General features: G+C 36.5%; 1 protein-coding gene and 1 pseudogene across 1 annotated transcript; one reads left to right on the forward strand and one right to left on the reverse strand.

Moving 5' to 3' along the window:
- Window positions 1-6,771: 6,771 nt before the first annotated feature.
- Window positions 6,772-7,450, reverse strand: LOC113927382 (annotated as a pseudogene).
- Window positions 7,451-9,293: 1,843 nt separating this feature from the next.
- Window positions 9,294-9,446, forward strand: LOC113926314 (beta-defensin 110-like). The gene has a single exon (XM_027600992.1). It carries the CDS (start codon window positions 9,294-9,296, stop codon window positions 9,444-9,446), a length of 153 nt encoding a protein of 50 aa, XP_027456793.1.
- The last annotated feature ends 8,300 nt before the right edge of the window (window positions 9,447-17,746 follow it).

Consider the following 17,746-nt stretch of genomic DNA (forward strand, 5'->3'; position numbering starts at 1 on the left):
CCTGCTCAGTGGGGAGACTCCTTCTCCCTCCCCCTCTGCCCCTCCTCCCCACCCGTGCTCTTTCTCTCTCTCTTTTTCAAATAAATAAATAAGTAAATAAATAAATAAATGAATAAATAAATAAATAAAAATCTTTTTAAAAAATTAAAAAAAAAATCCCCTTTGGAGGCAAAATTACTCCTGATTTAGAACCACTGGTTTATAATTAAGTACTAATTCTCACAGAAATTTAAAAATTAAAACAATAATGTTTTCAGGTAGCACATTTTCTGTGTCTTATGAAAACTATCTATTTAAATTTTCATATTTTATTACATATGGGATAGAGATATATTGGTGTCCCTGGGAAAAAAAAATTAGCCCAACATTTGAATAATAAACATATTAGTCATGCTGAGAAGAAATGAAATGTTTGACTTTTATCTTACCTAAGATATCAAGACCTATAATGTAGAATTGAGAAGCTTAATATACTATTAATATGGAACAAATAAGAATTGAGTTTTTTATTGGCCACCAAGAAGTGGTAGATGATAAGAGGTTTTTCTGGAAGATACCTGAGGCATCTCTGCATATGGACTAATCTCTCCTGGTAGACCCTCCTCCTCAGTACTTGACAGAGAAAACCAAAACCATCTACATTTCTGAGCTGGTCTCCCCTTGTGTGGTCCAGTGTATATGCAAGCCACCAGCCTTTCTTCAGCCCAAGGAACAAATATGACAAACTTGAAGGAGAATATAAACCTACGGGCATCAACTATGAAATTAATATTCTTCCCTAAAGAAATCTTTTAACTGTGTGCTGTATGTGATATTGACTAACCATTCTAGAAGCCCTTTTGATAAAGTTCTGCACCCTATTTCCTTAGAGAGAAAGAGGTATCACTAATTATTCATATTGACCTCAGAATTTGTTAACAACAAAAAAAAAAGAAAGAAAAGAAAAAGAAAGGTAAATACTTACATAAGGGAAGATTTCTGGCAATTTTCTTGCTCATGCATTGTAACTTTCACTGGGTTAACTGATAGAACAGCTAGATAATCTTAAATTAAACTGCAGCTGACCCTCGAACAACATGGATTTGAAGTGCATGAATCCATTTATATGTGGATTTTTTAGATACAGTACAGTATTATAAATGTATTTTCCCTTCCTTATGATTTTCTTAATGGCATTTTATTTTCTCTAGCTTATTTTATTGTAAGAATACAGTATATAGGGGCACCTGGGTGGCTCAGTTGTTAAGCGTCTGCCTTTGGCTCAGATCTTGATCCCAGGACTCCCTGCTCCTCCAGGAGCCTGCTTCTCCCTCTCTCTCTCTGCCTGCCACTCCCCCTGCTTGTGCGCGCGCTCTCTCTCTGTCAAATAAATAAATAAAATCTTTTTTTTTAAAAAGAACACAGTATATAATACTATATACATATAGCATATATAGTACATGTTAATTGACTTTACAGTATCCATAAGGCTTCCAGTTAACAGTAGGTTATATGTAAAGTTTTGGGGGAGTCAGAAATTATATGTGTATTTTCAACTGTGTGGGAAAGTGGAGGGGCCATCAATGCCTCTAAGACCTGCGTTGTTCCAGGGTAACTGTAGTTAGCTCTAAAGAGCTGAAAGTTTTACATTTTTTCTCTCCTTTGGTCCAGAACTGAAATTTCCATGACACAGTGTATTTTCCTTCAGTTTTAGTTTTCTATGAGTCTGGATTAGCAGTGACTGTGATGAAATAGGCGCCATCAGGCGTTGGGTATTTTTGTTGTTGTTAGTAGCTCAATACACACCCGAATCAGTTAAAAGCATTCTGTTGAAATGAGGTCTATCACCATCAAATTCCAGCATGGGACTAGGAGCAGACGATACCACACACTCAAACCCACTCCATTTCAGGATTTATTTTATGTCAATGTCCTTGGGCAAGAACAAACTTTAATTGCAAAATAGTAATTTATTTATTCAGACATTTGACTAATGGTCTTGCTTCTTCCCAGGTATGATGTTATGGGTGGGGGATAAGAAAATAAAAAATTACAGCTCCTGTTTGAAGGAACTGATATTTATTGATTACAAACTGAGTTTTAAGTAATTTGATAGATTTGATAGAGTTAACAAATGAGTAAGACATGGGATCTTCCCCCAAGAAGAGCAATGTCAATTCATAACACTGACAATATGTTAGACACTGCATTCCACACCCTCGCTCTCATTTATTTACCAATTCATTAAATACTCCTTGAAAAGCAACTATGTGAAGCCATAATGTAATAAGATTGGGACACATCAATAAACAAAACAGACAATATTTCTTATTTTTGTGGAGCCCATATTCTAAAGGTAGAGATAAATTCAAGTAGTAAACATAATAAATAAGCAAATTTATGTTAGAAGATGATAAATCAGAGTTAAAGGACTCAAAAATGAAATTTTAAATAGGATTTTTTGGGAGGCCCTTATTGAGAAGGTAACACTTGAGCAAAAAACTGACAGAGACCATGAAGCATCCTGGGAGCTCACATGAAATTTGAGGGGAAGGCCTGTGAAGGGGACCAGAGAACAGTGAGTCAGGAGGAGAGTCTTGAGTGAGCTTGAGCTTGTCTGAAAGGAAAAGTGTTGGCTGATTACCCAGAATTTTTAGGAATGAGAAGGGATCTTGTCCTCTATACTGAGAGAAATCCAGTGGGTTTTAACCAGAGGAAAAACATGACTTGGATTTCGTTAAAAAAAAAAAAAAACTCTGAAATGCTTTCAGGAGTTAGAAGATATTACTGTAATATAAGTAATACATTGTGGTAGTTCAGTCCAGGGTGCTAACAATAAAAACAATGAGGAACGGTAGGATTCTGGGGATGTTAAAGGTAAAATTAGTCAGATTTCATGAGATTTTTTTTTTCCTTTAAGCTTTATTCTATTCTTCACCAAACTTCTTGAAAAACAGCCTAGATTTACAGTCTCCACTCTCTTTGCTGATACATTCACCCACCTGTCAATTAACTGAAAATCTTCTTGCTAATGTGATCGGTGTTTTCCTAAAAACAAACCCAAAGTCCTATTTTAATTCTTCATCTGGTGGACTTTGCACACTGCTAGAGTTTGTCACTGTTTTGACAATTGTCTGACGATTATTTGATGGTCTTTTAAATGCAGTGGCCTCTAGTACTTTGTCTCTGAAACCCTTCTCTTGTTTTGTATGTCTTCCTGAGATTATCTTGTTCACTGTAGTGACTTCTGCTATCAGCAAATATTTTTTTCTCAAATCTTCCCAAACCACAAAACTGTATTTATTTCTAGTTATGGAACTTACTTATCTGGATGGTTTCCAAATTCTTTAATCCTGATATGTCCAAAATAGATTTCATCTTACTCACAAAGGCTAACGTCTGCCCCCACCCCCTTTTTATTCTCTGTTTCACTAATTGTTAACATCAGGGCACAGCATCAAGGGCTAAAACACTCATCACTGCTCTACTTCCTGGTACTCTTCCCCCAGATCCAAAATTACCAAATTGGGCTGCTTCTAATTCACAAATAACTCCCAAGCTCACTTTCTCCTCTTTATTTGAAATCCATTAACTTGATTATCTTTCTCATTATTTCTTACTTAGAATGTCCTAACAACATTTACACAACCTGCAAAATTTCCTCTAATCCCTTCCTTACAGGGAAGATGGTGCCTAACATTTCCATGGTTTCACCACACTCCATGTATGAGAATATTCAGCTCCTCAGCTAATAGAGGTCTTTTGACACCTGAGCCCAATTTACCTTCCCTGTGTTTTCTGAACTCTGTGTCCATATCCATATCACTTCACTCCAAACACACACACACACACACACACACACACACACACACACACACACACAAACACACACACACACACACACACACGGCTTAAAAGTGCTTCCCCTCAATTCCTAGAAAATATGCTATTGGCTTTTCAAGGTTCAACTAAAAGTCACCTCTTCAGTGAAATGGTTGGACGTACAATTCTTTGGAGTCAAAACATAACTAACTTTGAAGCCTGCCCAACCCCTTCTACTCCCTCTGAAACCTTATGCAGAGTTCTTTACTTCAGTTGTTCTTATGAGTGAAATGAGAATGGTTATACCTATCTGATAAGGTTATTAGAGCATTAAATCAGATAATGAATACTACTTGTTTAGTAAGGAACCTGAAACCTAATGGACACTTAATAAAGCATAGCCTTTTTTTAAAAAAGATTTTATTTATTTATTTGAGGGAAAGAGAGAGAGTGTGTGTGCACATAAGCAGGGGGGAGGGAGAAGCAAGCTCTCTGCGGAGCAGGGAGCCCGATGCAGGACTCAATCCCAGGACCCTGAGATCATGACCTGAGCCAAAGGAAGATGCTTAACTGACTGAGCCACCCAGCCATCCCTAGAGCATAGCTTTTAATAATGGTTGTGGTAGTAGTAATAGTAAAATAGAGTTTTCCAGTGTACGACTCTTTATTTTATGCTTGAGAACATTTTATTCATCTCTCAGGATTGTCTTTACAAGTGAATTGTACCATTTCTATGCCCCCATTTCCCAAAAAGCATTGGTTTACTCTTGGGGGTGGTGAGCTTAATTATTTTATTCATTTTTGCATCTACATCTAGTACAGGGCCAAGTACAAATAGTTGCTTACTTAAATGTGTGTGTATGAATCACAAGAGAAGGTATTCTCTTCATATAATAGTGAAAGTGAAGAAAAATCAGTGATTTAATAAAGGTTTTCTTTTAAAGCTGACACAAATCTATAAACAACTCATATTAATGACAATAAACTTACTATACTAATTGTGGGCTACAGGACATTTTATTATCTCTTATCTCATGTGATTGCCACATAACCATCTGAAGTAGATATGATTCAACACAATTTACAGTTGAAGAAATCAGTACAGGGGTTAAGTCATTTGCTCATATAGGACCTAACTGATGGAGAGATTGTAATAAAGTCCAGAGAGTTTTCCAATATAAAATACCAACTAAATATCGATCTCTGATACCAAACTCTTTCACTCAATCATTTTGTCAGGCATTTACACATTTATTGAGTATGTATGTTTCAGGCATTTTACTACATGTTGAAATAAATCAGTGAACAAGGCAAACAGTGGACCTGACCTAAAGTAGCTTTAAGACTAGAGGTTTGTGTTGTCACTATAACAAGCCATACATGCTAATAACACTGCTTCATTTGAGGTCAGTTTTAAGTATAAATCCAGATGGAAAGTCAAAACAAAGCCTATGAGAGTAACCTGATTTTGAAGGCTTATTCATTTTTTTAACATTATAGAAGTTTACATATTTTATCCCATTATAATTTTAAAATTTTACAAGAACCTCAATTTCATGAAGAAACTGAAATCCAGTGGACTAAATCATTTGTCCAATGTATCAAACCTAATAAACACAGCATACACAATTGAAACGTCATGCTATCTGATTCTGAAAGATCACACCCTTTCAAACATACTATAGAAACTTCCAGCTGACCCATGACCTTGCTCCTACTTTGATTTCAACTTGGACCCAGTAAGAGTGGACATCATCCAAAATACCTCCTCCTCCTTTCAAGTCAGCCTTTCTATTTGCATCACAAGTTAACAAAAGTGTCATTTTCAGAGAAGTTATTTGCTAGGAGATGGGGAAATATATGCCAGACATTTTTCCTGGGAGGAGCACCGCCCTTCCCCCTATCAGAGCTTGGGAAAACTAACATTTAACCAACTGCATGGAGACCACTGAGCTTTTAACCACTGGTTTCCTAACAGAGTTGTCCTTATTCATGTGTATGCAGGACTTGTTACAGGTTGCTGTCTACAATAGACCTACACCATATTTGTATAACTTCACTCTTGTCCAGATTCTCAGAAACCTGTCTAAAATATATATTTCTTGTAGGTCTTTCAGTTAGTGTTTATATATCTCTCTTTTCATGAAAATCAGTAATCATAGACCATTTCTCCAGTGATGTGTAAAATGTGCAGAGGTATTTATAGATAAAAGAGATGCTATGCATCCTTCCTCCAAACAGTCATTCATTTTTATTTTTTTGTTGTTTATATTAACTAGTTCCAATCACCTCACATAAATATGCACTCATGGATGATATTTGTATAACATTGTACAGTTTATCACATAACCAGTTTTCACAGTATTTACATACTTTATCCCATTATAACTTTTACAATTTTCACATGACATAGCTGACTCTAAAATGATATATTATTTGCAAATGACTGAGTGATAGAACCAATTTTGTAATACAAGCTTTTTATTTCCAGATCATACAATTCTGTAGATTTTTTTCATGATTTAAAACATTTTTACTCTTTAAAATAATAAGTAAAACCAACATTAGTATATATTTTTAAAGATTTTATTTATTTATTTGAGAGAGAGAGAGAATGAGAGACAGAGCACGAGAGGGAAGAGGGTCAGAGGAAGAAGCAGACTCCACGCTGAGCAGGGAGCCCGATGTGGGACTCGATCCCGGGACTCCAGGATCATGACCTGAGCCAAAGGCAGTTGCTTAACCAACTGAGCCACCCAGACGCCCAACATTAGTATATTTTAATGTTATAAATGATCACTATACATCCATATTTTCTCTTTTCTGAATTTAACATATCTTTAAAGTCAACATGGATTTTTTTTTTTTTTTTAGCCTAAACGCTATTTATTGAAAAGAGCAGAGAAGAGAGAGTACACACCTCCTAGGGACAGGGTGGAATAAAGCAAGCAGTACAAGTCCACCTCCTGCTCAGCATATTCTCTTGTTGCCCCATTGGGCCATCTTGTTGATGGGCATCTTCAGGAAACGGTCAGACTGCATGTAGTTAGCTATCTTCTCCAAAGCCTCAAAACGGCACATGAAAGCCTTCAGATTTGGAAATTCATCCAGGCACTTGGGCTCAAACAGACGGTTCTGATCTAAGACATCATAGGTAAGGAAATCCACAAAGGTGAGCTTTTCTCCTGCAAACCATGAGAATTTCCCCAGGAACAAGGAGAACTGTTTCAGTTGTCCAGGTAGCTGTTCGAAGTACTGAGGCTTCAGTTTGTCAAGGTCAGGGCTATAGCACAGTCGTATCAGCTGCATGTGGAAATCCATTATTTGGTTCTCCATGATGTCCACTCGAATCTTTTCTTCTTCAGTCTCACCACACATATTGTGCTTGTGAGCGATGTAGCGCAAGATAGCATTGCTCTGGGGTGATCTTGTTCTTACCATCCATGAGGTAGGGCAGGTTAGGAAAGTCCAGGTCGAGCTTGAATTTCACATCCAGCCATTGGCTTCTATCATAGTCGGGAGCTTCCCCGCACATGTACTGTTTCTCCTCATAGGATGTATCGGTGAACTCCAGGAGCATGTGGATGGCGTGCACCAGCCTGCGAATATCCCAGTAACCTAGAACCACGGTCGACTTGGACAACGACATGCTGATGTTGTTTCAGTGCCTTCCAGGACCGTCAACATGGATTTTATGTGTGGACAAGATATTAGAGTCTCAGGAATGTTGACTAGCTTAAAAAGTACGTATCCCAGCAAAAGTTTAAAAAAAAAAAGTAAAATGCAACATGGATCACATTTCTCTACTTTTCATTATATCAAATATAGCTCTGAAATAACTTTAGATTTCTTTATTTTTTGATGCTAATGCAAGTATCTTTAATTAATATTAATTTATTATTTACTTATTTATTTTTATTTTGTTCAGTTAGCCAGCATGTAGTACATCATTAGTGTTTGATGTAGTGTTCAACAATTCATCAGTTTTCACCAAAATTTGCTGGTGAGCAGGGATTCTATCATCGTGAATTACCTTCCCATTCCCAAAGGACATACATATATTTACATGGCAAACCCTCCTGACAATCTCTTTCATCTTATGCTTAACTTCCTTTTCTTTTCTACTAACTTTATTAACAACAATAAAGTTAGTCCATTTGAAGTCTTCTCTACATTCTCTACATTGGAAGTTTCTGACTAGTTCTCAACCAAATGTTTAGAGAATACTAGATACTCAAACACCTGCCACATGGAAATGAAACACCATTCTGAATTTCATTTGGGTTCTGTGCAGGCAATTAGGTTCTATGAGTTAACATGTAATTTTAATCTAAATTCAATTCAATTTATTTTCTAAATTTTAATGAAATTACTTTGCTTTATTTTTCCTGACACGTGTAAAATTTAATATTCAAAATATATTTGTGATAGTTATGCTTGTTATATCCTATCATGCAGATAGATGGAATGACGAATCCAAGATAAGTAAATACTATGATAAAATTTGGGGTGGGGGGGAGTTAGACTGACTTCCAAGATCTTTTCTAAAGGCATTAGTTGCAGTACAATTGAATCATTAAAAGAAATAAAATCCTAAGTAACCAAAATATTTGCTTCCGTTTTAATATATGAACCCAAAGCTATGAATTTGGAATCTCAGGCCATCCTTCTTTGCATTGTCTTAGATGACTCACTAGAAGACTAACACGGGGCTCCTCTTTTTCCTAAATACTTAATATACAGCAAAACTGTGTTTCCTGAGCATATCTTATGTGGTTTTGTTTCCTCAATAAATTACTCTATCAGTAAGTATTTTCATGCTTACTGTACTATAATTATCAGGATATACTGGGTAGGAGATAACAGAGAATCAGAAGAAATCATTACTATCATATAAGGTTTATATTTTGGCTACAAGAATAAAAGTATCATAAAAAATGTTTAAGAAAAATACATATATTAAGTACTAAGTTATGTTATTCATTCATTATTACCATAGACTGGTGAAAGGGACATATCCATTTGCTCTAATATAATAAAAGAAAATTTCAATTAGGAGTAAGATCTGGAATGGAGAAGAAAGCATTGAGCAAATAATACTGTGAAGAGGTAATCAGACTAAGTTTAAAAAATTGAAAACACCTGAAAATAGAAATTATAGGTTTTTAAAAAACTACAGATGTCATCTTAATGAAAGCATGAGAGAGTAAATCTGGTCTTAATAAAGTAAGAAAAAAAAGATAGGAAGGCAAGAGCCTTCAGGAGCCAGCTAAAGTTCAGTACTGATGTGAATTGTAAGGTAAGTATAAACACATCTGTGTAAGGAAAATGTTTGTAGCTCAGTCATTTTCTGTACCAACTGCTAAATTGTGTCATAAAACTGACTGACACACCAGACTCTCCATCTCCCACACACATGATCTTGTAACTACAACAGATTTTCTCCTTCCCTAAGAAGACTCCCAAGTGAAAAATTAGACTGATGACTTTACATGTCTTTCTTGATTGCAGCCAGAAGTAACTTGAAGCCCAAGTATAGATTTCAGAGATGTGAAAGAGTGAAAGGAATGTGTAAAACATTTTGTGATGATGATGAATATGATTACGGATACTGCATTAAATGGAGAAATCAGTGTTGCATATAAACTCTGGAAAACAAGTACAATTGAGCGTCGAAGTCTGGAACAGAGATGCATCTTATTGACTCAAGGGTGGGTAAAAAGAAAATACAATGTTTAGTAGAAGTATTCACTTTTATATCCTCAGTACCACTGTTTATATAAATAAAAATAGTTTCTATTCTGTCTATTCATTGCCCACTTTCTTTGTATTTCAGATGGATAAACATATTCATAAAACAAGGGATCAGACTAATTGTCCTTATAATGTCATTATGGCTATGTTGCCATCCAGGCTACTTCTCTGAATTGCTGTTTCTTCCTCCTATATATATGGGACTTTATTGCCAGTTTTACTATGAGAATCATGGTTATCTTCGTACTTGCTTTATTCCACATCAAAATCTCTCCAAAAATAATTTTAATTCTTTCTTAAAAGAAAATGCACGTTTTCTCTCTTTCAAATGTGAAGCCTTCCAATCTTGGCTCACCTACTAACTTTTTTGCATGCATTTAACCAGTTCCGATAAAATGACAATTTGAGATGACACAGTTTAATAGCCCTCTCAGTAGGGCAATGTACTACTATTCATGGCTCTGCAAAGGGATAAATGATAAGGTCTTAGAGAGAGAGCTTTTACCCATGCAATCATTTATTCAAATAAAATTCCACACGGAAGCTCAGTAATAGCTGTTCTTGTTCCAGCAATTTAGGACTATGTTCAGCCAGCTCAATCAGCTTCTCCCAAAGAATGTATCCTATTGAGAGAATCTTTAATTTTGTTGGAGGAGGAATTGGAATGGGAAAGCAATGTAGAGTCTTATGGAGGGAAGCTCAGTAAGCTGATGAGTGAACCTGACCAACTACTCAGAACACCGATCTCCGAGGTCCACCATGAGATCTAGCAGGATTAATTTTGTCTAAGAGGGCAATGTGAGAGAGATGTTAGAGAATTTCAGTTTTCAAAAGCAGCTCATGCAGCTGATACACATATGGCTAACTTGGGAAATGTCATGGTGAGCCTAGGAAAGATGAAGACACATGTGGGGTAGCAAAAAGGAGGACTCCCCTGGCCATCCTGAAGACTAGAGATCTTCACTGAGGATAGGGTGGCTTTTGTATTTCCAAAAATTGTGCTGCTGGGGGGGACAGGGATGAGAAGGTGGCATTTAGTTTAACCAAAAGTTGTTACTGTTACATTACACCCATGTGCTTAAAACAGTTTAGGCTATTCTACCTGAAATATTTAAGTTATATTTTATACATATATTGATACATATCAATGCATAATATGACTTCATTTCATCAAGACACAATGTTTCTGGGCTGATATGTCTAGAAAAATAGCACTGTCTTTGTGAAAGTGCAGTATTCTCTCTGATTCCTAGTTCTTTGAAGATACCACTAACAAAGAATTGAACTTTTCTCATACTTAGCAAGCCCAAAGAGGTAAGAATTCTCTGTTCCTTCATTTTAAAATCACATGATATGAGAAGGAATGTCTTTTAATCCTTTTCAACTAAGAAATTTTCTAATGTGAAGACTTCCCCCCCTTTTTTTTAAAGCATTCTGTTCAATAAGGTCAAAATTCCATGAGGTAATATAGATATGTTTATATAAACATTTATACTTCCAAATTGTGGAAGTAATTACTTTGTATCTTGAATAATAATATTCTAGGTATCAAAGGATCATTAGATTAATCTCATTACTACCACTCATCAACAGTCAACTATATTCTAATCTTGCTGGACACTCTAGTTAATTGGAAAAATTTGTTATAATTTTTAGCACATATACTTAACCATGGTGATAGCTTATGGTTAGAAAAAGATCAATTTGCCTGTTCTTTTTGTTTATTATTGCTTTATTTCCAGTGGACTAATTCCTACTAAGAGGAATACTAGATTAGTATTCTCTTTTGTGATACTTCAGGGATATCATGTCCATTAATGATTTCTTTGAGTATTATTTGTACTACCTTTCTAATGGTAAGTGAAACTGATTCTGTGAATACTGAATGTAATACCTCATATAACTATTACTTAGTAAGAGTTCTTCATCTAGGGGATACGTCTCCAAATTGGTCATGTTACCAAGTATGCACTATTTAAGTACTGTATATAAATACAAGTGTTTAAGTAATTTTTTATTTGAAATTTTTACTGCGGTTCATGACCTATACTTCTTAATATATGCCTTTATATACCACCAACCTCTTGAAATATCTCTGGTATATGCTCAATTAATAACTTAAATGAGGTTTTGCCAGAGATGTATTGATTTTCCTCCTGTCAGCTGATCCTCAATTCTTTTTTTCTTTAACTGATTCAAGTTCCTTACATTTGATGATGAAGACCTATCTTTTAGTTTTTATTTTATAGGTTACAAATTTGTTGTAAAGAATCCTTAAAAGTTTTTTTCATTACTTTGGATCTCACTTCCCTAACCTGTAATGTAGAAGGGTTTATTCTCCAAGCATCCTCTTATTTTTTTTTATGTTATGTTAATCACCATACATTACATCATTAGTTTTTGATGCAGTGTTCCATGATTCATTATTTGCGTATAACACCCAGTGCTCCATACAGAATGTGCCCTCTTTAATACCCATCACCAGGCTAACCCATCCTCCCAACCCCTCCCCTCCAGAACCCTCAGTTTGTTTTTCAGAGTCCATTGTCTCTCATGGTTCATCTCCCCCTCTGATTTCCCCCCTTCATTCTTCCCCTCTTGCTATCTTCTTTTGTTCTTCTTTTTTTAAACATATAATATATTATTTCTTTCAGATGTACAGATCTGTGATTCAACAATCTTGCACAATTCACAGCACTCACCATAGCACATACCCTCCCCGATGTCTATCGCCCAGCCGCCCATTCCCTCCCACCCCCCACCACTCCAGCAACCCTCAGTTTGTTTCCTGATATTAAAAATTCCTCATATCAGTGAGGTCATATGATACATGCCTTTCTCTGATTGACTTATTTCACTCAGCATAACACTCTCCAGTTCCATCCACGTCGTTGCAAATGGCAAGGTTTTATTCTTTTTGATGGCTGCATAATATTCCATTGTATATATATACCACCTCTTCTTTATCTGTCAAATAACATCTTGGCTCTTTCCACAGTTTGGCTATTGTGGACATTGCTGCTATAAACATTGGGGTGCACATACCCATTCAGATCCCTACATTTGTATCTTTGGGGTAAATACCCAGTAGTGTAATTGCTAGATTGTATGGTAGCTCTATTTTCAACTGTTTGAGGAACCTCCATACTCTTTTCCAGAGTGGCTGCACCAGCTTGCATTCCCACCAACAGTGTAGGAGGTTTCCCCTTTCTCCGAATCCCTGCTAACATCTGTCGTTTCCTGACATGTTAATTTTAGCCGTTCTGATGAGTGTGAGGTAGTATCTCATTAAGGTTTTGATTTGGATTTCCCTGATGCTGAGCGATGTTGAGCACTTTTTCATGTGTCTGTTGGCCATTCGGATGTCTTCTTTGGAAAAATGTCTGTTCAGGTCTTCTGCCCATTTCTTGATTGGATCATTTGTTTTTGGATGTTGAGTTTGGGAAGTTCTTTACAGATTTTGGATACTAGGTCTTTATCTGATATGTCATTTGTAAATATCTTCTCCCATTTTGTTTTGTTGACTGTTTCTTTTGCTGTGCAAAAGCTTTTTATCTTGCTGAGGTCCCAATAGTTCAATTTTTACCCTTGCTTGCCTTGCCTTTGGCAATTTTTCTATGAAGAAGTGGCTGCAGCTGAAGTTGAAGAGGTCACTGCCTGTGTTCTCCTTTAGGATTTTGATGGACTCCTATCTCACATTTAGGTCTTTCAACCATTTGGAGTCTATTTTTGTGTGTGGTGTAAGGAAATGGTCCAGGTTCATTCTTCTGCATGTGGCTGTCCAATTTTCCCAACACCATTTGTTGAAGAGACTGTCTTTTGCCATTGGACATTCTTTCCTGCTTTGTTGAATTTTAGTTGACAATAGAGTTGAAGGTCCATTTCTGGACTCTCTATTCTGTTCCATTGATCTATGTGTCTGTTTTTGTGCCAGTACCATACTGTCTTGATGACAGCTTTGTAATACAGCTAGAAGTCCGGAATTGTGATGCCGCCAGCTTTGCTTTTATTTTTCAATAATCCTCTGGCTATTTGGGGTCTCTGCTGGTTCCAAACAAATTTTAGGATTATTTGCTCCATTTCTTTGAAAAAAGTGGATGGGATTTTGATGGGGATTGCATTGAATGTTTAGATTGCTCTAGGTAGCATTGACATCTTCACAATGTTTGTGCTTCCAATCCATGAGCATGGAACATTTTTCCATTTCTTTGTGTGTTCTTCAATTTCTTTCATGAGTATTTTATAGTTTTCTGAGTCCAGATCCTTAGCCTCTTTGGTTAAATTTATTCCTAGGTATCTTATGGTTTTGGGTGCAATTGTAAATGGGATCAACTCTTTGATTTGTCTCTCTCCTGTCTTGTTTTTGGTGTATAGGAATGCCACTGATTTCTGTGCATTGATTTTATATCCTGCCACTTTACTGAATTCCTGCATGAATTCTAGCAGTTTTGGGATGGAGAATTTTGGGTTTTCCACATAAAGTATCATATCATCTGCAAACAGTGAGAGTTTGACTTCTTCTTTGCCTATCTGGATGCCTTTTATTTCTTTTTGTTGTCTGATTGCTGTGGCTAGGACTTCTAATACTATGTTGAATAGCAGTGGTGGTAGTGGACAACCCTGCCACGTTCCTGACCTTAAGGGGAAAGCTCTCAATTTTTCCCCATTGAGAATGATATTCGCTGTGGGTTTTTCATAGATGGCTTTTATGATATTGAGGTATGTACCCTCTATCCCTATACTCTGAAGAGTTTTGATCAAGAAAGGATGCTATACTTTGTCAAATGCTTTTTCTGCATCTATTGAGAGGATCAGAGGATTCTTGTTCTTTCTTTTGTTAATGTATTGTACAATGTTGATTTGTGGATGTTGAACCAACTTTGCAGCCCAGGGATAAGTCCCACTTGGTTGTGGTGAATAATCCTTTAATGTACTGTTAGATCCTATTGGCTAGTATTTTGGTGAGAATTTTTGCATCCAAGTTCATCAAGGATATTGGTCTGTAATTCTCCTTTGGGTGGGGTCTTTGTCTGGTTTGGGGATCAAGGTAATGGTGGCCTCATAAAATGAGTTTGGAAGTTTTCCTTCCATTTCCATTTTTTGGAACAGATTCAGAAGAATAGGTATTAATTCTTTTTTAAATGTTTGATAGAATTCCCCTGGGAAGTCATCTGGTCCTGGGCTCTTGTTTGTTGGGAGATTTTTGATGACTGCTTCAATTTCCTTAGTGATTATAGGTCTGTTCAGGTTTTCTATTTCTTCCTGGTTCAATTTTGGTAGTTGATACATCTCTAGGAATGCACCCATTTCTTCCAGGTTATCTAATTTGCTGGCATAGAGTTGCTCATAATATGTTCTTATAATTGTTTATATTTCTTTGGTGTTGGTTGTGATCACTTCTCTTTCATTCATGATTTTATTTATTCGGGTCATTTCTCTTTTCTTTTTGATAAGTCTGGCCAGGGCTTTATTAATCTTGTCAATTCCTTCAAAGAACCAGCTCCTCGTTTCGTTGATCTGTTCTAATGTTCTTTTGGTTTCTATTTCATTGATTTCTGCTCGGATCTTTATTATTTCTCTTCTCCTGCTGGGTTTAGGCTTTATTTGCTGTTCTTTCTCCAGCTCCTTTAGGTGTGGGGTTAGGTTGTATATTTGAGACCTTTCTTGTTTCTTGAGAAAGGCTTGTATTGCTTTATACGTTCCTCTCAGGACTGCCTTTGCTGCATCCCAAAGACTTTGAACAGTTGTGTTTTCATTTTCATTGGTTTCCATGATTTTTTTTAATTCTTCTTTAATTTTCTGATTGACCCATCATTCTTTAGTAGGATGCTCTTTAGCCTCCATGTATTTGAGTTCATTTGGACTTTCCGCTTGTATTTGAGTTCTAATTTCAAAGCATTGTGGTCTGAAAATATGCAGGGAATGATCCCAATCTTTTGGTACCAGTTGAGACCTGATTTGTGACCTAGGATATGATCTATTCTGGAGAATGTTCCATGGGCACTAGAGAAGAATGTGTATTCTGTTGCTTTGGGATGAAATGTTCTGAATATATCTGTGAAGTCCATTTGGTCCAGGGTGTCATTTAAAGTCATTTCCTTGTTGATCTTTTGCTTAGATGATCTGTCCATTTCAGTGAGAGGGGTGTTAAAGTCCCCCACTATTATTGTATTGTTGTTGATGTGTTTCTTTGATTTTGTTATTAATTGCCTTATATAATTGGCTGCTCCCATGTTAGGGGCATAGATATTTACAGTTGTTAGATCCTCTTGTTGGATGGACCCTTTAAGTACGATATAGTGTCCTTCCTCATCTCTTTTTACAGTCTTTGGTTGAAAATCTAATTGTCTGATATATGGATTGCCACCCCAGCTGGTGTCCATTAGCATGGTAAATGGTTTTTGACCCCCTCCCTTTCAATCTGAGGGTGTCTTTGGGTCTGAAATGAGTCTCTTGCAGACAGTATATTGATGGGTCTTGTTTTTTTATCCATCTGATAGTCTGTGTCTTTTGATTAGGGCATTCAGCCCATTTACATTCAGGGTAACTATTCAATGATTTGAATTTAGTGCCATTGTATTGCCTGTAAGGTGACTGTTACTGTATATTGTCTGTGTTCCTTTCTGGTCTATGTTGCTTTTATGCTCTCTCTTTGCTTAGAGGACCCCTTTCAATATTTCTTGTAGGGCTGGTTTCGTGTTTGCAAATTCCTTTAGTGTTTGTTTGTCCTGGAAGCTTTTTATCTCTCCCTCTATTTTCAATGGATATATATAGCTGGATATAGTATTCCTGGCTGCATATTTTTCTCCTTTAGTGCTCTGAATATAACATGCCAGTCCTTTCTGGCCTGCCAGGTCTCTGTGGATAGGTCTGTTGCCAATCTAATGTTTCTACCATTGTAGGTTACAGATCTCTTCTCCCGAGCTGCTTTCAGGATTTTCTCTTTGTCTCTGAGGAGAGATCACAACCAACACCAAAGAAATACAAACAATTATAAGAACATATTATGAGCAACTCTATGCCAGCAAATTAGATAACCTGGAAGAAATGGGTGCATTCCTAGAGATGTATCAACTACCAAAATTGAACCAGGAAGAAATAGAAAACCTGAACAGACCTATAACCACTAAGGAAATTGAAGCAGTCATCAAAAATCTCCCAACAAACAAAAGCTCAGGGCCAGAAGGCTTCCCAGGGGAATTCTATCAGACATTTAAAGAAGAATTAATACCTATTCTCCTGAAACTGTTCCAAAAAATAGAAATGGAAGGAAAACTTCCAAACTCATTTTATGAGGCCACCATTACCTTGATCCCAAAACCAGACAAAGACCCCATCCAAAAGGAGAATTACAGATCAATATCCTTGATGAACATGGATGCAAAAATTCTCACCAAAATACTAGCCAATAGGATCCAACAGTATATTAAAAGGATTATTCAACATGACCAAGTGGGATTTATCCCTGGGCTGCAAGTTTGGTTCAACATCCACAAATCAATCAACATGATACAATACATTAACAAAAGAAAGAACAAGAATCCTCTGATCCTCTCAATAGATGCAGAAAAAGCATTTGACCAAGTATAGCATCCTTTCTTGATCAAAACTCTTCAGAGTATAGGGATAGAGGGTACATACCTCAATATCATAAAAGCCATCTATGAAAAACCCACAGCAAATAGCATTCTCAATGGGGAAAAGCTCTCAGCTTTTCCCCTAAGGTCAGGTATGCGGCAGGGATGTCCACTATCACCATTGGTATTCAACATAGTATTAGAAGTCCTAGTCACAGCAATCAGACAACAAAAAAAATCAAAGGCATCCAAATCGGCAAAGAGGAAGTCAAACTCTCACTCTTTGCAGATGATATGATACTGTATGTGGAAAACCCAAAAGACTCCACCCCAAAACTGCTAGAACTCATACAGGAATTCAGTAAAGTAGCAGGATATAAAATCAATGCACAGAAATCAGTGGCATTCCTATACACCTACAACAAGACAGGAGAGAGACAAATCAAGGAGTCGATCCCATTTACAATTGCACCCAAAACCATAAGATACCTAGGAATAAATTTAACCAAAGAGGCAAAGGATCTGTAGTCTGAAAACTATAAAATACTCATGAAAGAAATTGAAGAAGACACAAAGAAATGGAAAAACGTTCCATGCTCATGGATTGGAAGAAC

Source organism: Zalophus californianus, chromosome 7 (assembly GCF_009762305.2).
Source record: "Zalophus californianus isolate mZalCal1 chromosome 7, mZalCal1.pri.v2, whole genome shotgun sequence".
In the NCBI taxonomy this organism is placed as follows: Eukaryota; Metazoa; Chordata; class Mammalia; order Carnivora; family Otariidae; genus Zalophus; species Zalophus californianus.

Bases quoted from the DNA above. Each gene is read 5' to 3' on its own strand.
- LOC113926314 (XM_027600992.1), top strand. From the start codon at position 9,294: ATGTCTTTCTTGATTGCAGCCAGAAGTAACTTGAAGCCCAAGTATAGA.